General features: G+C 41.9%; 1 protein-coding gene across 1 annotated transcript in view; it reads right to left on the reverse strand.

Moving 5' to 3' along the window:
- The window catches only part of MOSMO (modulator of smoothened), a 69,128-nt gene extending 50,917 nt beyond the window's left edge, over positions 1 to 18,211 (reverse strand). Inside the window, exon 1 of the mRNA XM_081554569.1 lies at positions 17,890 to 18,211. Coding sequence (XP_081410695.1) covers positions 17,890 to 17,995 — 106 coding nt within the window. The 5' untranslated portion in view covers positions 17,996 to 18,211. The remainder of the gene's footprint in view (positions 1 to 17,889) is intronic.
- Positions 18,212 to 22,401: the final 4,190 nt, after the last annotated feature.

A 22,401-nucleotide genomic window follows, 5' to 3' on the forward strand; every position in this document is an offset into this window, starting at 1 on the left:
TGGAAGGAAGAAGACAGCAATCCAGGTTGAGTATCAGGCATGTATGGTAAAAAGGATATGGGCAACACAGTGATATATCCGAGTTGAAAAAAATAAATCAGATGGCTTTTGGTGACTATATGAGGGGAAAATAGCCAATTTCAACATTGTATTTTATGTATTGTGATGTGATAAGAGATTAATCCATTTAGTTCCTTAACAACAATAGCTATCTATCATAGGTGCCTGCACATAGGTGTGGCAGGTGTTCCAGGTATATTGATCTGTCCAGCCACTTTGCAAGGTTATAGGTATCATCCCCATTTACAGATGAACAGTATAAAAAGGCAAAAAGCTAAGACACTGAAAGATGAACTCCCCAGATTGGCAGGTGTCCAATATGCTACTGGAGAAGAGCAGAGAAATAGACGTCCAGCTGTGGATGTGTCCGGTGGTGAAAGTAAAGTCCAATGCTGTCAGAACAATACTCCATACAAACCTGGGATGTTAGGTCCATGAATCAAGGTAAATCGGAAGTGGTCAAATAGGAGATGGCAAGAGGAACACTGACATTTTAGCAATGAGTGAACTAAGTGGACAGGAATGTGCTGTGCTGTGCTTAGTCACTCAGTCGTGTCCGACTCTTCGTGACCTCATGGACTGTAGCTGCCAGGCTCCTTTGTCCATGGGGATTCTCCAGGTAAGAATACTGAAGTGGCTTGCCATGCCCTCCTCCAGGGAATCTTCCCAACCCAGGGATGGAACCCAGGTCTCCTGCATTGCAGACAAATTCTTTACTATCTGAGCCACCAGGGAAGCCCAAGAATACTGGAGTGGGTATCCTCTCCAGAGGCTCTTACTGACCAAGGAATCAAACCGGGATCTCCTGCATTGTAGGTGGATTCTTTACCAGCTGAGCTACCAGGGAAGCCCCCTTCTCTGCCTTCTACCCAGCTATTCCCGTTCCCGGACAGACACCCAGCAGGCACAATGCAGCTACAAGTCCAATGCGTCCCGTCCCAATTGGCCCAACCCAATATGCTTCCGGAACACTGACTCCCACCGCAAACAATGGTTAGGAGGTTCCATCTTCCTCAACCATTTCCAGGTTTTGTGTTTGCAGAAGACAATGCTCTCGGGGAGGAGGGACAGGAATGAGCGAATTTAACTCAGATGACCATTATATCTACTACTGTGGGCAAGAATTCCATAAAAGAAATGGACATAGTCAAGAAAAGAGTCCAAAATGCAGTACTTGGGGTGAGATCTCAAAAACGACAGAATGATTTCAGTTCATTTCCAAAGCAAATCATTCAACATTACAGTAATCCAAGCCTATGCCCCAACCACTAATGCTGAAGAAGATGAAGCTGAATGGTTCTATGAAGATCCACAAGACCTTCTAGAACTAACACCAAAATAAGATGTCCTTTTCATCAAGGGGGCTGAAATGCAAAAGTAAGAAGAGATGCCTGGAGTAACAGGCAAGTTTGGCCTTGGAGTACAAAATGAAGCAGGGCAAAGGCTAACCAAGTTTTGCCAAGAGAACGCACTGGTCACAGCAACCCTCTTGCAACAACAAAAGAGATGACTCTACACAGGGACATCACCAAATGGTCAATACCGAAATCAGACTGATTATACTGATTGAATATATTGATTATATGCTTTGCAGCCAAAGATGGAGAAGCTCTATACAGTCAGCAAAACAAGACTGGGAGCTGACTGGGCTCAGATCATGAGTTACTTATGCAAAATTCAGGCTTAAAATTGAAGAAAGTAGAGAAAACCACTAGGCCATTTAGGCATGATCTAAATCAAATCCCTTATGATTATATAGAGGAAATGAAAAACAGATTCAAGGGATTAGATCTGTGAACAGAGTGCCTGAAGAACTATGGTCGGAGGTTCGTAACATTGTACAGGAGGCTATGAGCAAAACCATTCCCAAGAAAAAGAAATGCAAGAAGGCAAAATGGTTGTCTGAGGATGCCTTACAAATAGTTGAGAAAAGAGAATCGAAAGGCAAAGGAGAAAAGGAAAGATATATGCATCTGAATGCAGAGTTCCAAAGAATAGCAAGGAGAGATAAGAAAACCTTCTTAAGTGAATAATGAAAAGATATCAGTTCAGTTCAGTTCAGTTGCTGAGTCATATCCGACTCTTTGCGACCCCATGGACTGTAGCAGGCCAGGCCTCCCTGTCCATTACCAACTCCCGGAGTTTACTCAAACTCATGCCCATTGAGACGGTGATGCCATCCAGCCATCTCATGCTCTGTCGTCCCCTTTTCCTCCTGCCTTCAATCTTTCCCAGCATCAGGGTCTTTTCAAATGAGTCAGCTCTTTGCATCAGGTTTGTAGTTTCAGCTTCAACATCAGTCCTTCCAACGAATATTCAGGACTAATTTCCTTTAGGATGGACTGGTTGGATCTCCTTGCTGTCCAAGGGACTCTCAAGAGTCTTCTCCAACACCACAGTTCAAAAGCATCAATTCTTCGGCACTCAGCTTTCTTTATAGTCTAACTCTCACATGCATACATGACTACTGGAAAAATCATAGCTTTGACTAGATGGACCTTTGTCGGCAAAGTAATGTCTCTGCTTTTTAATATGCTATCTAAGTTGGTCATAACTTTTCTTACAAGGAGTAAGTGTCTTTTAATTTCATGGCTGCAGTCACCATCTGCAGTGATTTTGGAGCCCCCCAAAATAAAGTCTGTCACTGAAAACAAGAGAATGGGAAAGACTAGAGATCTCTTCAAGAAAATTAGAGATACAAGGGAACATTTCATGCAAAGACGGGCTCAATAAGGGACAAAAACGGTATGGACCTAACAGAAGTAGAAGATATTAAGAAGAGGTAGCAAGGATACACAGAAGAACTGTACAAAAAAGATCTTCACGACCCAGATAATCACAATGGTGTGATCACTCACCTAGAGCCAGACATCCTGGAATGAGAAGTCAAGTGGGCATTAGGAAGCATCACTACGAACAAAGTTAGTGGAGGTGATGGAATTCCAGCTGAGCTATTTTAAATCCTATAAGATGATGCTGTGTAAGTGTTGTACTCAATATGCCAATAAATTTGGAAAACTCTGCAGTGGCCACAGGACTGGAAAAGGTCAATTTTCATTTCAATCCCAAAGGAGAGCAATGCCAAAGAATGCTCAAACTACCACACAACAGTGCTCATTTCACATGCTAGCAAGGTCATGCTCAAAATCCTCCAAGTTAGGCCTCAACTGAGAACTTACAGATGTACAAGCTGGGTTTAGAACAAGCAGAGGAATCAGAAGTCAAATTGCCAACATCCATCAGATCAAAAAACGCCACCAAGGGAATTCCAAAATTTATTGACTATGGTAAAGCCTTTAACTGTGTGGGTCACAACAACCTGTGGAAAATTCTTAAAGAGATGGGAATACCAGATATCTTACCTGCCTACTGAGAAACCTGTATGCAGGTCATGAAGCACCAGTTAGAAATAGACATGGAACAACAGACTGGTTCCAAACTTGGAAAGAAGTATGTCAAGGCTATATATTATCACCCTCCTATTTAACTTATATGCAGAGTACATCATGCAAAATGCCAGGTGGATAAAGCACAATGTGGAATCAAGACTGCCAGAAGAAATATCAATAACCTCAGATATGCAGATGACACTACTCTTATGGCAGAAAGTGAAGAGGAACTAAAGAGCCTCTTGATGAAGGTGAAAGAGGAGAGTGAAAAAGTTGGCTTAAAACTCAACATTCAAAAAATGAATATCATGGCATCTGGTCCCATCACTTCATGGCAAAGAGATGGGGGAAACAATGCAAACAGTTACAGACTTAATTTTCCTGGGCTCCAAAATCACTGTGGACAGTGACTGCAGCCATGAAATTAAAAGACACTTGTTCCTTGAAAGAAAAGCTATGACAAACCTAAGCAGCATATTAAAGAGCAGAGACATCACTTTGCCCACAAAGGTCCATATAGTCAAACCTACGGTTTTTCCAGTAGTCATGTATGGATTTGAGAGTTGGACTATAAAGAAGGCTGAGTGCCGAAGAACTGATGCTTTTGAACTGTGGTGTTGGAGAAGACTGTCGAGAGTCCCTTGGACTGCAAGGAGATCTAACCAGTCAATCCTAAAGGAAATTAGTCCTGAATATTCATTGGAAGGACTGATGCTGAGGCTGAAACTCCAATACTTTGGCCACCTGATGCAAAGAGCTGACTCACTGGAAAAGACTCTAATGCCAGAAAGAGGACAGGAAGAGAAGGAGGCCACAGAGCACGAGATGGTTGGATGGCATCACTGACTCAATGGACATGAGTCTGAGCAAACTTCTGGGGGATAGTGAAGGACAGGGAAGCCTAGGGTGCTGTAGTCCAAGGGGTCACAAAGAGTCGGACACAACTGAGCAAGTGAACAACAACCAACAGATGAGGAAACTAAACTCAGAGGTCAAGCAAGAAGTCCAAAGCCACATAGCTCAAAAGTGGCAGAGCCAGAATTTGAACTGAATTCTGGCTTTACCCCCGTATTCCTTTCACTACATCTTTATTAATAATTTCCCAAGAATTCAATATATTATATCATATACACCCACTTTTATTTTAAATCAAGAGATGAATGGTGAAAGAGGAGCATGGAACTATTTTTTAGTTGGGAAAGATATAAAGAAAAAGCATTCAGGTAATTTTTCAAGCACAAACAAAACATCTACAGCAAAGCCTAAATTAGAAGCCAAGTATCAACAGAAATACTCTTTAAGTTAAAAACACTTCATTTGTACAATTTGTACCCCAACTGACATACAAAATACTATTTCCTCCTTATTCCATTCATTCATAGGGCCCTTCAACAAACAGTAACCATACTAGCCAGGACCAAAGGTCCCTCTCATGGGGGTTGGATGAGGAACACTGGATCCAGCTTATTCTCACTTTGCTTTCCCATGGAGAGATCATTTATCCACTACAAGTTCCTTATCTTCCCCATGTCTACTTCCTACCATCACGCACCACACAAACCACACGTACATTCATGCACTCATACAAATCTTCCTCATCTCCACTGAGTTAATTCTATCTCTGGATATTCTACCTCAAGAAATCTCGTAAACATACATTTTCTGCAAGTCTTCTTTTTCTTCCTCTGCCAGGGCGATTTGTAAGCAAAAAATGACCCAAAATATGGTTGACAAATGTTAAGAAGAATCTCATGAAGCACCCCTGTCACATAGAAGAAATCTCATGTTTTAAAGTCAAATTGACAAAAGGACCAGAGATAAAAGCTATTTCTACTTTTTAATTTTTAAAAAGCTTTTTATCAGTAATGTAACTGTATTGCTTTCTACTCTATTTTTTTATACAGAAGTAAATATTTCAGTCATGACATTGTCTTACTGACTAGCCTAGTAACCTAATTTCTGTATTGACCCAGAGAATCAACTAATCAACCTACAAATTAACTTTCACCTTAAAATATTTTTTCAAAGTTGGGAATAACTAGACAGTAGCTGGACCTTACTTTCCAAAATAAAAACCAACTGACAACATGTAAAAAAATTATGAATTTCGTGGACATACAGCTATTGAAAGAAAACTTGGTATATTAAAAATATAAATATCATATTTGTGAAAATGAGAGATGACAACTACGGATGCCAAATCCCTCTTTCCTGATTAGCCCCTTTCTGCTTCGATATTCTACTCTCGAAATATAACCTCTAAGCCAAAATCATCAGTTTTGCCCTTAAATCGGCTCACTGTCCAAAGTTCCCAATTCTGTTCCCTACTCCAGGTTTAAAGACTTAGTGTCAATCATAACACTTCCTCTTTTCTCCCAAGCGCAAATTGGAGTGAGTGCTAAGGTACAGAGATCAAAAAAGTTTATGCCCTGTTCTTTTTTTATATATAAAATTTTAAAAAATTATTTTTGTCTGTGCTGGGTCTTTGATGCTGCGTGGGCTTTTCTCTAGTCGTGGAGAGTGGGGGCTACTCTTTAGTTGCGGTGAGAAGGCATCTCATTGTGGAGCACAGGCTCTAGAGTGTGCAGGCTTCAGTACTTGTGGCACGTGGGCTCAGTAGTTGTGGCTCAGTATAAAGCACACACTCAATAGTTGTGGTGCATGGGGCTAGATGCTCCACGACATGTGGGATCTTCCCAGACCAGGGAACGAATCTGTGTCTCCGGCCAACGGTGGGTGGATTCTTTACCACTGAGCCATTGACGAAGCCCTATTCTTATAGAACTTTAAAAATCTACACTAGAAAGCAGGGAAAGTAACATACAAATAACCATAATACAGATATGCTACCATGAAAAACATACAAAAGGGGAAAATCATGTGAGGTAGGGGATCAAAAAAGATTTTATGAAGACAGCAGTGACATATGCTTGGAAGATGGGTAGGACACTGAACCGACAGGAATTGCTAAGTGTGAGAAAGCATCACACTGAGAATAAACAACATAAACAAAGATTTAGAGATGAATAAAGAGATTACAGATTATATTTGGGAAACAAAAAGTAATACAGAGGGGCTGGAATGTAGATCCACGTAGGGAAAAAGTAGGATCAAAAGTTGGAAAGATAAGCCAGAGGCATATTGTGCAGATCATTAAGGGCCTTCTGTGCTGTGGTAGATGAAGGGTCACTGAAGGTTTCTGGTCCAAACATATGCAGTGGTTAAAAGCCAGGACTCGGGAGCTAGATTCAAATCTCAGCTTTTCCACTTAGCAGCTGTGTGACCCTGGGCAAGTCACTTAATTTCTTTGTATCTCTGTGGGGCTAATAGCAGCACTTAGGGATGTTGTGAGGATTAAATTGGTTCACACATGTAAAAACTGTCTAGAAAAGTAGCTGTCATAAAGCAAGTACTTATAAGTATTTGCAACTATTTAATAATACCATCCTATCCTTTAGAAAGATAAATTTAGCAGTAATGTATAGAAATGAACTGAAATGAATCTTCCCAAACACTTTACAGGTTCCTCAAGGATAAAATACTTTTTCATTCGCTTAAAAGAAATCCCTCAGAATATTTAGTACAGTTCCTTACAGACCACACATATCTTAATAAGCATTTATTGTGAGACTGTCTGTAATAAAGTACAGTGATATCGGAAACATCTATGTGAAAATTTAAGGAATAGTCACAGTAAATGAAAGATTTATTAAAATGGATGGTATTTTATAAGTGAAATGGTCATAAATGAAATGGCCTTGGAGATCTTTGCCTTACTTTGAACATGTCCTATTTTTGAAAAAAATTTCTGTATTATAGCTGAAAGTAGACCCAATAATGTTCCAGGTAAATAACTTACTGTGAATATACCACAAATGGGGAGACCCAATGAAATTCTCCTCTCCCATTTTCTTACTTGACCCAACCAACTGCATTTTCTTTACTTTTTTTTAATCTCTAATGATAGCAGTATACGGTCTCTGTTGAACAGATCTATATTAAAAGTCAACAGCTGCCTTTTTGCTCAATATACACAACAGCAAGTGTCAAAATACCAAATGTGACCTTTTATTTATAGCAAAGCTAGTAAAAAGAGATACACAAAAAGTGCAGTCTTTTCATCTCAATTAAAAAGAAAAAAAAGCAATTCAAAGAACTGTCAGGTTTCTTCAAAACTGAAGTCATAAACTGAAATGTCATGTAAGTGAACTATACATCCTGGTTTATACATACTCATAAATACATGTAAGTATCACTGACAGCAGCACCCAAATCTTTATGCTTCTTTGTCAACTCTAAAGCAATAAATCCCAAAGAACTATTTCATTCTACCTGCCCATGGCATTTCCAGTAAGGATATTCAATTTAGCTGTGACTTACAGCTAATGAGAGAATACATAATAAATTTTAGAGAGGTATGTTATTGAAAAGTGATTTTGATCCACATACTTAGTTTTAGGTACTTTGATTTTCAAGAATCCTTAGGTTCCCTCATTCTCTTATTTAACCTACTATTTCAACAATACGTTTGCTAAATATTGGGCTTCCCTGGTGGCTCAGACTGTAAAGAATCTGTGTGCAATGCAGAAGACCCAAGTTCGATCCCTGGGTCGGGAAGATCCCCTAGAGGGAGTGGCTATACACTCCAGTATTCTTGCCTGGAGAATTCCATGGACAGAGAAGTTGGCGGACTACAGTCCATGGGGTCACAAAGAGTCAGACTTGACTGAGCAACTAACACTTTTACTTTTTCACCTTGATTTTCAAGGATCCTTAGGTTCCTTCATGCTCTTAGCTAACCTCTCTAATTCAACAATGTTGTGTTAGTTGGCTATTTCAACAATAGCTTTGCTAAATATTACCTTTTCATCAGCCTACAGCCAATAAAGAATAAAATAATGTTACCACAACCCATAATCTATTGTTACCAAGTGGACCATGCTTTTTAAGTATTAAACTTATCAGCAGCTACTTGCTAGCTGGGCAAAGAATTCTAAGAAGTACCTGGAAAAACATGTGTAACTTCAGAGCTTGACAATAAAACATTCTGACAACCAAAAAAATATGAATGTTGTGTTTATGTAAATAATCACAAATAAGTAAAGTTGTAGATATGAAATTTACACCTATATATTATCGCTGCTGTCACTGTACAACCTAATTTCTTGGGTTATTCATAGGATTTAAAACAAGGTCACTATGTAAACAATTATCCATTCAAGTTGCATGACTAAGCTATTTATAACTCAATAACAATAATTTCATGAACAGCAATACTTTATTAGACGTCTAAATTTCCCCTGTAAGATTATGTAATATGGCCCACTGCTTAAGTATGCACTGAAATGGGGTATGGAAAGATTCATAAACTCACAGGTACATTGAAGAAGCTAATGACAACTGGAAGAAATTTTATTTCATAAATGAAAACTGAAGAATTTTCAGTTGTACTATTTGCCAGGTTTCTAACAAGAAACAACTATCTCATATATCTCAAACTTATTTTCAGCCTTTGAGGTGAGACTAACTGACTATACTCTAACTGAAAGCTTTACAGGTCACTATAGTCCTTTAAAAATAATTTGGGAAATATATGATTTTCATAATTCACTGCAGATACTACTCTTTAATATATTTGTTGTTCAGTCACTCAGCAAACCAATCTTTAATATATAGGAGAACATAAAGTTGGGGTCTGAACCTGCACAGCAACTGGAAGTTCTACAAGAGATATTAACCACATCTGAATGATATAATTTTGATTAATTAAGAAAATCACCAACTAAAACTTGTCTAAGATCAATTACATGGCTAGCAAATTGTGCGACTGGGACTTGACTACATATTGATCTAACCCAAAACCTGTGTGCTCTTTCCACTACGACAGGCTGTCTTCCACTTAGAACATCTCTTTAGTCTGTTCATGAAACATATAAACTCATGCATTCCTTGGTTTTGGTACTTACATATATCCCATGAAGTTTATATCACCACTACAATTGACTTCACAGTCTGTATTCCTGGAAAGCTCCCTTCCCCAAGCTGGATTTCAGAAATATTCACCACAGACACACTACTGCCTTAAATCTCTTTTTAGAACAAGGCAGGACATAGGTAAATAAATAAAACAGATAATACAAAAGGGAAACATTTTTAAATTAGGATGTTTTGACCTTTCATATAACAATGACTAACATTTGAGCATTTGCTATATATTAGGCCATGTGCTAATTCTTCATATGCTATATTTTATTTTCTCACAACCATCCTTTGAGATAAATATATTATTCCCAATTTCATAGCTGAGAAGTCAAATTACATGCCCCAAATCATAAAATTCATAAAAAGGGAATCAAAAACTTACATCTAGATACGTCTGACTCAAATCTCATGGGACTATTTTACTACACTGCAACTCCAATACAAACTCAACATTTATGAGGAAAGGGGTTAACAACAGAACTATTTTAGGTTTATACTAAGCTGAACAGTGGAGAACTGATATATATTACTCTTACTATGCCAGCTTTGAAAGGAGTTCTGGCAGCCAAGTGAGGAAGAGCTCAACAAATCTGGTCAGTCTAATAAATGCAACGGCTGTCATCACTCTGTAATACCTTTTTCAGAATTTCCTTCCTCTTAGATTTTTCCACTCTCTCATGACTTCTGTCTATGTTCTTGGTCCCAAATTCCCCTTCACCAAATCTTTTAGGTCAACTAGCTTACATTCTTCATCCTGAAGTGCCTACATATCTGCTGATAATAGTAAAAAGAGGGGCTTTTTGGAACTAAGGTTGTAAAAAAAATAAACACTTTGTTGAGAAAATCTCATCTCATATTGGAAAATCTGGACTATGCTGTGAAATTCACAGTATTATAAATTATTTCAAGCTTCAAGTATGACCTGTGAACATTGTAAAAAGACTGGTCTTTGAATTTTTATTCAAAGTTATTTGATATGCTGAAGTAAATAATACTTACTTTTTAAAAAACCAAGGAAAAAATTTTATACCACTTTACCATTATGAAGAAGTGGTATTCTTGGAAGGCAAAGAAATTTACAGGCCCCAATATCCATCAACTGATGAATGGATAAATAAATGGGGACACATCACACAATTTGGCAATAAGAGGAAATGAACTACTGATATTTGCTATAGTATGGATGAACACTGAAAACATTATGCTAGGTGAAATAAGCCAATCACAAAAGACCACACATTGCATGATTCCATTTATATGAAATGTCCAGAATATGCAAATCTATAAAGACAGAAAGCAGTCTACCTAAGAACCAGGAAGTTGGGGGATGATGGCGAAGGGATCTGGGGTTTCTTTTTGGAGTACTGAGAATGTTCTAAAATTGACTGTGGCACAACTTTGTGGTTATACAAACCACTTCATTGTACACTTTAAATAGGTGCATCTTACGGTTAATGAAATTATATCTCAAAAAAGTTGTTTTAAAAAGAAATTTACTGGAAAAAGACTCAAAAGGCCATTGAAGAAGTTTTGTTAATGCTTTTTAAGTTAAAGAAGAGACAATCTCAAGATTTTTGCTCTCTGAGGTAAGCCAGTTCTGTCCTTCTCTACAAGTCATGTCCAAAATGATTAACACGACAAAGTTCTAGATAGTTTAGTTTGTTTGATAAATGATGTTACAAAGCTCCTTCACACCAAACCAACTCTGATTATTGAAGCTGTCACAGTTCAGGAAAAGGGCTTATCATTTAATAATTTTCTACTATTTAATAAACAGATGTGCTTCGGGAGCTTGTAATTTTAATGTTTTAAACCAAAGGCTACCAACTAATAGGCTAGGATCTACCTAAAGATCTTGAACTCTTATGTGACAGACGTCAAGCCCACAGTGTCCTATCTGAGGCTTACCAGGATATTCTGTGGAGAGAGTAGTGGGTAACAGAATGGGAGATGAAACCCCTCCTCATCTTTTTCAATCATCTGCCAGTCTTTATACTTGAGAAAAAAGAAAGTTCTTTCTTGCAAAAGGCTAGCCATCTCCTAGGTTTCAACCAGCTAAGGCTTTCTTCCCACTTCTGATGTTTTTATCCATGAGGGGTGGGGTGGAGGTAAGGCTGTTAAGAATATCTCAGTTTATCTGTGTCCCCTCACTCAATCTTTCTCAGGTCAGGAGGAATGATTTCATCTGACTGGCAGTTTAAGATAAAAAACTGGGCATAAGTGGTCCAACTTTTTGCCCTTGGGAGCAAGTTGCCTAAAGGGAGCACCCATCTCTTTCCTTCTTTCCTTCTGGAAGTCCTACAGAGCAGGTCCCCCAATCCTGCCTGGGATTAGATAATTAAGTCTGTTAATTTTGAGGCCCAGTAAGAGGAAGCTGGAGAAGGGAAAGGCTACCCACTCCAGTATTCTGGCCTAGAGAATTCCATGGACAGTCCATGGGGTCGCAAAGAGTCGGACACGATTGAGCGACTTTCACTTTCAAGAGGAAGTTAATTGTCCAAGGATATAAGTCACATTCTCCAATATTCTCTTTATCAATATTAAATAATATTTTGGCTCCTAATTATCTTACTCTTTTTTCTCAATTAGTTCACAATATAAATAGGGAAGAGGATGATAACGAGACTCCTTACAAACTCTCACATCCAATCTAATTTTAAAAACAAGAGTGAAGATATTTTCAGGAATAAATACACTATGACAGACTATAATCTGAATAAGAGAACCAATTCTAGAGAGAAAAATTTTGCTTAGATATAAGGAAGAGGTTCAAGTTCCTTCATGTGCTGGAAGACTCCTGGGAAACACTTGGAAATCTTCGTAAAGAACACTAAGTAAATCCATCTAGGATGATATAGGATGGTAATAATACTCAGTAGTCGGGCTTCCCCAGTGGCTAGGCAGTAAAAAATCTGCCTACAATGCAGGAAACACAGGGTTGATCCCTGGGTCAGGAAGATCCCCTGGAGGAGGGCATGGCAACCCACTTCAGTATTCCTGCCTGGAGAACCCCATGGACAGAGGAGCCTGGCAGGCTACAGTCCATTGTTACAAAAAGTCGATCACGACTGAAGCAACTGAGCATGCACAATCCTAAATGGTCACTGAAATCTGTGCCATAAAGGGATGATGCCTCAGTAAAAGGATCTCTAGATCACTTATACTTATCAGGAGCAGCTATGTTTGTTGATCTTGTTAAAAAAATTTTTTTTCACTAAAAGTTTGTCTCTTGAGAGATGAGAAAACAGTAACTGTGAGGTTAACGTATTTGTACAAAGTGCAGGACATCTCTTTAATACTGAAACTCAAATCTCCTTTATTTCTTCTGTATTCTGGCAAAAATTTTAGCCACTGATGTGTGCACCAATTTCTACATAGGTAATACTCAATGAAGAGTGTTCTTGAAGAGAGACTTTGCAACCCTGAAACTCAAATCCCATGTGCAAAGGACCAACTTATTGGGGAAAATGTGGAAATGACTATTTAACATTGGCCAAATATGAGAACCCTAGAGAATCAAATCAAGTCATAGATGTCAAAGTGCTTCAAAAACTATAAAGCACTACATAAAATATTGTCTTGATATTGAGTTCCAGTAACCAGTAGAAATTTGACCCTACTATAGCAGAATTAATGTAATTCTGCCATTATATTTACCTACCATTTAATACTTGTTATTACATTAATAGAAACTTCTAAGGATCCTTACTAAAGTATCCCTCTGCCCCCATGTATATTCCCCATACAAAAGACATCTATTTCTGTTACACTGTATCTTTAGAGTTCACTGGTGGTCTAGTGGTTAGGACTTGGGGCTTTCACTGCCCAAGGGCCCGGATTCAATCGCTGGTTGGGGAACTAAGGTCCTGCAAGCCACTCGGCTTATGGCACAGCCAAAAAAAAGAAGGAGGGGATGGCAGTCATCATTAAAAGTTTGTGCATAATCCACAAGCTATTAGAACAAATTCAGGAAGTGCTATCACACACAGATGAAGATTAAAGGAATATAGTTTCTCTGTATTTGGGCCAATATTATAAAAACAAACTAAAAACTGCCAGTATGGGACTTCCCAGGTGGCTCAGTGGTAAAGAATCTGTCTGCCAATGCAGGAGACGCTGGTTCAGTCCCTAGGTTGGGAAGATCCCCTGGAGGAGGAAATGGCAACCCACTCCAGTCTTCTTGCCAGGAAAATCCCATGGACAAGAGGAGTCTGGCATGCTAGAGTCCATGGGGTTGCAGAGTCAGACATGATTGAGCATGCCAATGCAGGGGACATGGGTTTGATTCTTGCTCCAAGAAGATTCTACATGCTGTGGGGCAACCAAGCCTGTAAGTCACAACTACTAAAGCCCACATGCTCTAGACCCCAGGCTCTGCAACAAGAGAAGCCACCCCAATGAGCAGCCCACTCACTGCAAGAAGAGTATCGAGCCAAAGAGGAGCCTCTGCTCACTGCAACTAAAGAAAGCCCATGTGCAGCAACGAAGAACCAGCACAGCCAAAAAAAATGTCTTAAAAAATGGTAAAACCCCCCCCACAAACTTCCAGCATGAAACATGGCTCATAATCTTACAGTAATAGAGTTTATTAGTTGGTATTTAAGGAAGATATTTTACTCAGCTTTTTGTTTTGGGATATTTTATTTCCTTTTGTGGTAGTTCAAGTAGAAGCTGAGGAGTACAGAGACTAGAAGTTGGAGATGAGAGACTAAAAGAGGAGAAACAGTGATGGAGGAGTCCAAAGCCAAGGGGGAACACAAATTTATTTGACTTGTGCTAAGCCTTAATGTTTCCTCACTTCCAAGCATCTAATAAAGAAACTGTGTCAGTTCTCAGTAATAAGTTCTGAGCTTCAGTTTCAAAACTGGGATTCTGACACCTGTTATAAGCTCGAACAGCAATACAACGATATCTAACTTTTACTGAGCACTTACTATGCATCAGGCACTCTTCTAAATGTTTTACATGGATTAACTTAATCATTACAATAACTCACTGAGATGTTATCTCTATTTTACAGAAGGGCAACTTTATAGAGAAAGGCCAGGTAAGTTAACCAAAGTAACAGAGCTACTAAGTGGTAAAGTTTGGATTTGAATCCTAAACTTTCCGTTACTAGTTTACTGCAGTGATTTTCAAACTACATTCTGAGGAACCTTTCAGCTCCAGGAGTTCTATTTTCAAAATATACTTTGTTCATTTAAAAAGCTGCAGTAAAAACATCACAATCAAGACTTTTGTACGATGTATAATGCACCAAAGGGAATCAACAACACATTAACTTTTTGCTGCCAGGTAAAGTCACTTTTTTGCAGATCTTAGCATAAAGCCAGTCCTGCCACCTCTGAAATCTTAACTGAACTTCCTGTAAATGTTTCATTGATTTGGAAAGTGTAGCTCTGCACTAATTTTTTTTTTTTTAAACTCAAGACTAGATCTGTCTGTTCAGGTAAAAAGTACAGTGAGCATACAAGCTCAAACACTAGGCAAGATTCAGGTACATCTTACCACAAAGCAAAGGCACAAGAGTGAACAAAGAAACATACCACTTCATTCATTTTAAGTTTGGGGGAGCTCACTGTCTGACATATTTAACCTTAAGAAATAAAGGTTAGGGAATTCCCTGGTGGTCCAGTGGTTAGGGCTCCATGCTCTCACTGCCAAGGGCCCTGGTTCAGTCTCTGACTGGGAAACTAAAATCCCACAAGGCACGGCCAGAAAAAAAAAATGAAAAATGAAAAAAAGAAAGAAAAGAAAGAAATACCGGGTAGATTTGATTTGGAAAAAATCTCCAGTGTTCTTACTATCTCCTCTTATTCTTCTTACTAAACACAGAATATTTAACTGAAAGGTATCTTGAGATGGCAAGGAAAACTGTTAGGGGAAAAAAAAAAAAATCACCTCCTCCACCCCCACTTCAGCCACACATCACCAGTGTCAGTCTGGACCTTGTGCTCCCAACCCCCTGCCCTTCCACTCTGCTGTATCAATAACTCTCAGTGAAGCCTTCAACTCTATGGGTCTAAGTCAACTATTCCACTGACCGTATGCCATCTGGTATTCAATGGCTAAAATATATATAACAGCTTTTTTTTTTCACTTTTACTCTTTATCCAGCTGAGATTTAATGAGCTATCATTACAATATTTTGACCAATGCCCTAAACACTTTTGCTCCTCTGTCATTTTGTTGCATGTATCTGGCAAACCACAACTCTGAATGAAGCTGTCTATTGGCTTTCATTATACACTGGTGCCAGAGTAGCTGGCACCACCAGAGGGTCAACAAATCATAGATCGGTTACCACACTTTATGTTCATGACCACTGACTTCAATAAAGTTTCCACGCTACTAGATAATCCTATTGTCTCCAGCTGTCTCTCACAACTATTATTTCAAACATTTGCTACTTTCAAACCTGGGACTTCTGTCCCTCCTATCTCCAAGGCAACTCACAGCTGATGACTTTGCCTAATTTGAAGGAGTTGTATTCATCTTATTCTCGTTTTCTTTCAAATGTAATAGAGTATAACATCTTCTCAGGAATGTTATGAGATTACTTATCTCTCTCTCCTCCCTCTCTAAGCTGTTTCCTTCCCATGGACATTCAGTCTTTTCATATACTGCGATTTCACTTGAAACTTCTTTACAAAAGGAGTCACTGCACACATAATCAGATTAAAAACAAGTCAGGAACTGGATGTCATACATACAACTAGTAACACTGACATTACCAACATTTTCAGAAACAAAGCCTACGGTTTCACCAAATTTGAAATCATTCTGGTATTTTCTTTATATGCTTTACGGTTTTAAAAAGAGAGATATAATTAACATATAAGATTGTGTATGTTTAAGGTGCACAGTGTTTATTTGGTACATTTATAAACTGCAACATTACCACTGTAGCAATAGCTAACATTGCTACAGGGTCACATAATAATCATAAATGTTTTACAATTAAGAGCTCTGCTATGACTATATAGGCAAGAAAAGGAGCAGAAATTTTTAGAGTGTTATTTTAATAACCAGTAAATCTGACAGCATGATTTTGTGTTACTAGGTCTAGATGGGGGAGAGAAAGGAGGAGGAAGCAACAAATGTCCCAGCCACAGTTTTTTTTAGATCTAAAAATACTGCAGGATAAATACAGAACCATAAGCAATACTTAAGAAGTAAGTCTGACAGCATAGTGATACATTCTTACAACAAAATATTCATGGAGGGAGTCTGATAGTCCCAACTCTCATTATTTCCAACACCTGCACTGAACCAGCAGTTAGAAAAGCTTATTCCTTTACTTCCATCAGCTCTCCTGGCAGCTGTTACATTAATTAAAGTTTTGGTCTTACAGGTCTGGGTGAGTGTGAGTGAGTGAGTGTGTGTGTAAACGTGTGCGTGTGTGTGTGGGGTGTAGTTGGTGGCCTAAGCTGGGAAAAATCCTGCAAAGGCATTCACCTGGGATACCCTTCAGAAAGATGCCTACCTCTTTCCTGAGGGCACCACCTCGTCGCTGCTGCCCACAGTTCGGTGGTGTTACAGCAGGCACTGTTTGCTACTGGGCTGCCTACAACTCTAATGTGTTACTTAATTTTGTAACTACTATTAGGATCTCGAAAGCGTTTTGTGATGCGCTGGCATGAAAGATGCTCCATAAAATGAAGTTTATTATTAGGATTATTACAGCTCCGGGGCCTAAAATAAAGCAAAATTATAACCACATAGGCTTCAAAGGGAAAATCGGAAGCCACATGCATCTCAAACCCTGCCAAGTGGGCAGGGGCTGGGCAGGGGCGCGGGTCTGAGGCTCTCATCCGGCGCCCCCACGGCCACCAGCTCTCGCGGCACCATTAACCCGGTCCTGCCCGGACCTCTATCCCGGACGCCGCTTCTTAGCGTGGGGGACGAGGGTCAGCGGTCGGCCTCGACTCCTTTCGGCCTCTCGTCGCCCGTCAGCTCTATGGGGACTCTCACACCCCACAGGCTGCCTCGCTCCGGGCCCGTCTCACCGCCTGGTTTCTAATTCCTTCACAGGCGCCTCAGTTTCCTCAAAATCGGTTTCCTCCTGTCTCCCACCTTGACTTTTTTTTTTTTTTTTTTAATCCAGGACGACGCTCGTTCCTCCCTCTGCTGTCCCTCAGGTTGGCGGCTGTCTCCCTTCACCCTCTCTCCCGGTCCAGGACCACCAGCCCTGTCCAGATCTCCTCGCCCCTCGGCCACTTCGCACTCAGCCCGCGGTGCCGCTCCCCTCCGTCCGGGGGTCCGGCTCGCGACCCGCGTGTCCCCTTCGCCAGCCCCTCGGCCAGGCAGCCTGGGTCGCCTCACCGCCCCCTTCTCAGGCTGGCCGCCGCCGCCGCGCATCCTCCAGCCCCGTCTTCTCCTGAGCCGGGTCTCCCCTCCCCTCCCTTCGCCCTCAGCCAATCCCCCGCCCGGCCCGGCGCGCCTGCCGCTCGCTCACCCGCGGACTCCCCGGTGTTGATCCAGTCCGGGTTGGCGATGCTGGCGATGGCGAAGATATCGGCGGCCAGAAAGAGACATCCTGAGATGATGGTCAGTTTATCCATCTCCCCGCCCCGCTCCCCCCCACCCCCCGAGCCCCGGGCAGGCCGCGGCCTCACGCCTCCCGCCCCATGGGCCGCCGCCGGGGCCAGAAGACCCCACGCCGCCGCCTCGCTCCCCCTCGGCCCCCCGCGCGCCGCTCGCGCCCTCCGCGCGCCCGGGACTAGCAGCCGCGGCGCGGCCCGCACAGCCGGAACCGCCGCCCGCCCCGGAACTGCTCCGCCCGCCCGCCCCTCACCCGGAAGCGAAGTCGAGGCGCTGGCGCGGCCGGCTCCGGCTCTCGGCCCCTGACGACCCTGTTCCGTTCTCTCGGTCCAGCCCAGACTCGCAGCCTCAGTCCTTCCTCCCGCCCGCCTCAGGCCTTGCTCCGCCCGGCTTCTTCTCGGCCGCCCGCCTCGCTGCCCTGGACCAGGCAGGAGCCGCTTTTCTTCCAGCAGGAGGCGGCCTCAAGACCGCCGAGGGAGCCGGTGACAAGCTCTTGTCACCTTGTATTATTGTTGCCTCTGCCGTATCCGTCAGCCCGGGACTGCCCCGTTTAGGAAATGATTATGGACTCCTGCTTCCAGCAGGCACTGTAGGTGCTGGCAGTGCCGGAGTGGACAGGAGAAACAAGTTTCCTGCTCTCAGAAAGCTTACCTTCTAGTGGGGGAAGAGACAGAAACTTTGTTAGAAAACTGATCTTTGGCAAAAACTATTACAATATTGTAAAGTAATTAGCCCCCAACTAAAATAAATAAATTTATAAAAAAAAATTAAAAAAAATAAAAAAAAAAGAAAACTGATCTTTAATGCTAGGTGTTAATCTGTTAATTAAATTGGGGGTCGGTCTGATGAGAGGTTTAGGGGGCGGCGGTTTGATGATACTTAGGATGACCAGGGAAGGTTTCAGTGAGAACGCCACGTTCATAAAGACCTCATGCGTGAAGATCTGGGTAAGACTGTTCCAGACAGAGAGAAAAGAAAGTGCAAAGAAGGTTAGGGAAGCGGGCAAGGAAGAGGCTGGGCTGTTCAAGGCACTGCAAAACGGCCCGTGCGGCTGGAGAAAAAGAGAGGTAGGCAGAGATCAAATGTAGGACTTCAAGAGCCGTGATAAAGAGTTTGGATTTTGTTCTAAGTGCAACAGGAAAGCACTGGAGGGTTTAAAGCAGGAGAGTGACAGGTCTTATTTAATCTGTAAAAAGAGTGGAGATTGTAGGTGGGGAGGGGCAAGAACAAAAGCAGGGACACCAGTTAAGAAGCACAGTAGTCCAGGAGAGAGAGAAATGTAGCTTTAGCTAGGATACGAGTAGTGAAGATGGGGACAATGGGCAGATAGGGATGTTTTTCAGGCAGAGGAAAGGACGTGCTGATAAATGGGGGGAGTTGAAAAATAGGATTCAGGGAATGACTCCTAAATTATTGGCCTGAGTAACTAGGTGTTTGATGATACTATTTACTGAGGTGGGATGTGGGGAGGGGCTTCAGTTGGTTGGAGAAACAGAAAAAGAGACAGTTGGCAAAATTTGTTAGCGACACATATGGTCTACCACAGGCGATTTTGATATCTAGTGGAGGTTTCCTTTTCTTCCATGACTCATGTACTAAATCACTATTAACCCGGACGTGGAATCCAGCTCTTTCTTTCCCAGATAGTTCCCCATGCAGCGAACAGGAAATGAGATGCTCATTTTCTCCATAAAGGCCACCTGGGTCATCTCTAGAGAGACCTAGAAGAGTGATATCTGTCTCTATTTTTGGAATGCCTACATGTCCACAGAACTCAGTAGGTTTCAAATTCCACCAGTCCAACAGCCTTGCAGAAATGCACCAAGTTATCAGTATCACCGCATAGATTGGGTAAGGAAGTTCAATTGCTAGCCTATAGACTTTCCTGTCCAAACATTGGGGGAGGGGGGAGAGGGAGGGGTTTTATTATTATTATTAAATCATATATTTTTCCTCTGCCACAGAAATTGACACAAGCTGATTTATATGTTCCAGGGATTTAGACATAATGCATATCACATTACTGCAGGAAGTTTTCACTGTTTGTTGATGTTTAAACACTGGAGAACTTTGGCAGAGTCATTTTCTTGGCTTCTTTCTGGTGTTTCTGCTGCCAAGTAATAGAAGAAACTCCAACTGTACAGTTCTGAATTCTCAAACAATGTCCACGGATGTTCACCATTGGGCCAGTTGAGAATCTTAGGGTGAAATGTTGGAACACTTGCCTGTTCTGACTCCAACTAATTATGACTTGGTTCTTGTATTTAAAAAAATACAAGTATAAATTCCTCCTTCTATTCAGGCATCCCTTCCTGTCCCTCCTGCCTTTGCCCCTCCATGAGAGGTCTGAATTTAAGATTAAAACACAAAAACAACTATTACGAAGTTGAAAGAATTTAAAACTTTTTTCTACTGGATTAATAGCTGCACATCACTACAGACAACAGCTACCTATCCCATTCCTTACCAGTCAGGATGTGGGATGATGAGAGGAGTGGGCAGGAACCAAATATTCTGTTCACAGATTTCCTGTTAGTCCCAATAATTTGGGGCTGGTTTTAGCCCCCAATTCCATTCTTGCTTGCCAATGTAGTGTTTCAGAGTCCAAGACACTCAGGACAGGACAGATCAGTCTGTTCTCTATATCTCAGTCTAGATTTTAGTAGAGGCAAACCCTAGGGGTTAGGGAGATACGGTGTGATGGAGTAAAAAAGAATACAGAACCATATTCAGCCCCACCCATGCTACTAACTTGAACTTGGGAAAGTCACGTCACCTCTCAGCCTCTTTGCTCTTTCCTCTCTCTGACCAATAGACTCCCAGAGTCAGGCACTCTGTTTCAGTGATAGAACCTCCCCATCAACATAGGTGAGACCTCTATGCAGAGCAGCTAGAACTTTTGTATCCAGAGAGAAGATAAGCCATGAGGCTCCGAAAGGCAGAAAGTCCTTAAGGACCCAGGAAAACAGAAGGTCCCCAGGAGGGAGCTATGCTAGCAGCCCGAAGTCATAAATAGTCATTCTGTGGTTTTTAAAGGGCTCTGGACATAGCATGCCTTGTCGTGATGGATGTTAGGCCTCAGGCCAGCAGAGGCTGAATCCGGAAGGGACCTCAGGGAAAGCTGTGGAGGGGACTGTGCAATCACTCTTCTCTTTAAGGAGGATCTTTGGCCTGACAGGGTAAAGAACACACTGCCTCCCTGGGGATCAGGTTTACCATGCAGGCTAAGGATGTGGTGAATGCACCATACATGTTCACCTGGGGTTTCTGGGATTAGATGAAATGAACAAGCTAAATCCAGAGGCTAGTAACTTGTGCCGGGGCTCAAATATCATTTAGTCTCTTGGATTGGGTTCTGTTGAAGCTGACTTAGAGACAGATTATTGATTACAGTGCAAGAAGTTTATTAGGGAGTGCTCTTAGGATCAACTCCTGTGGAGGAAGGGGAGGAAGCAGGACTGGGCAGAGGAAGCAGTTTGACCGTGGTGCAGGCACAGGAGGCTTTGGCGAGCCCACAGGGAGCTCTGAAGTGGTGATGGCTGTTCTGAGTTGTTCTGAGCTGGGGTAAAAGGGCCAACAAAGCCCTGATATCTCTGCTTGGACCAGTCATTGGATGCTAGTCATGGGGCATGTGGAGAAGGCAATGGCAACCCACTCCAGTACTCTTGCCTGGACAATCCCATGGATGGAGGAGCCTGGTAGGCTGCAGTCCATGGGGTCGCTAAGAGTCGGACACGACTGAGCGTCTTGACTTTCATGCATTGGAGAAGGAAATGATAACCCACTCCAGTGTTCTTGCCTGGAGAATCCCAGGGACAAGGGAGCCTGGTGGGCTGCCGTTTATGGGGTCGCACAGAGTCGGACACGACTGAAGTGACTTAGCAGCGGCAGCGGCAGCATGGGGCATGACCTTGGGTAATGTGGCTCTTCAGCCAAAGACTATTCCTTGAGAGGGCTGACAGCTGAGAGCTGTTGACCTACAACCTCCCCAGTAGCTGGGGCATTGGTCCTCCGGTCCTGAAGGGGGACAAGGTAGGACAGTGCAGCATTTGCAACAGTGCACCCATTGTGCTGCACAGATCCACTTGCTTCTTTTTAGTTCTGAGAGCAGCACCTTCAGGACCCATTGGAGTCTTTTCCTGTGGGAAACTTACAATAGGAAGGTTAATGGGACAAAACAGAGCTCTTGCTGCTGCTGCTGTAGCTCACCTTAATGTATAACTGACATACTCATCATTTCCTGCCTCTCCTATCCATCCTAGATTCCTCTCACCCTCAGCACCTCTAGGTGGCTTACATGGTGGCATGGCCCAGACCTCCATCCCTAAGGGGGTTGAGCCTCTGGTTGCCATGTACCTCGCAGGCTGTGGCTGCTGTATTTGTCTGTTTAAAATAGGGCAAAGGAGAACTGAGGCACCCAGGTAGA

The sequence above is a fragment of the Giraffa tippelskirchi genome, chromosome 13 (genome assembly GCF_054371585.1).
Source record: "Giraffa tippelskirchi isolate mGirTip1 chromosome 13, T2T-mGirTip1v1.2.pri, whole genome shotgun sequence".
In the NCBI taxonomy this organism is placed as follows: Eukaryota; Metazoa; Chordata; class Mammalia; order Artiodactyla; family Giraffidae; genus Giraffa; species Giraffa tippelskirchi.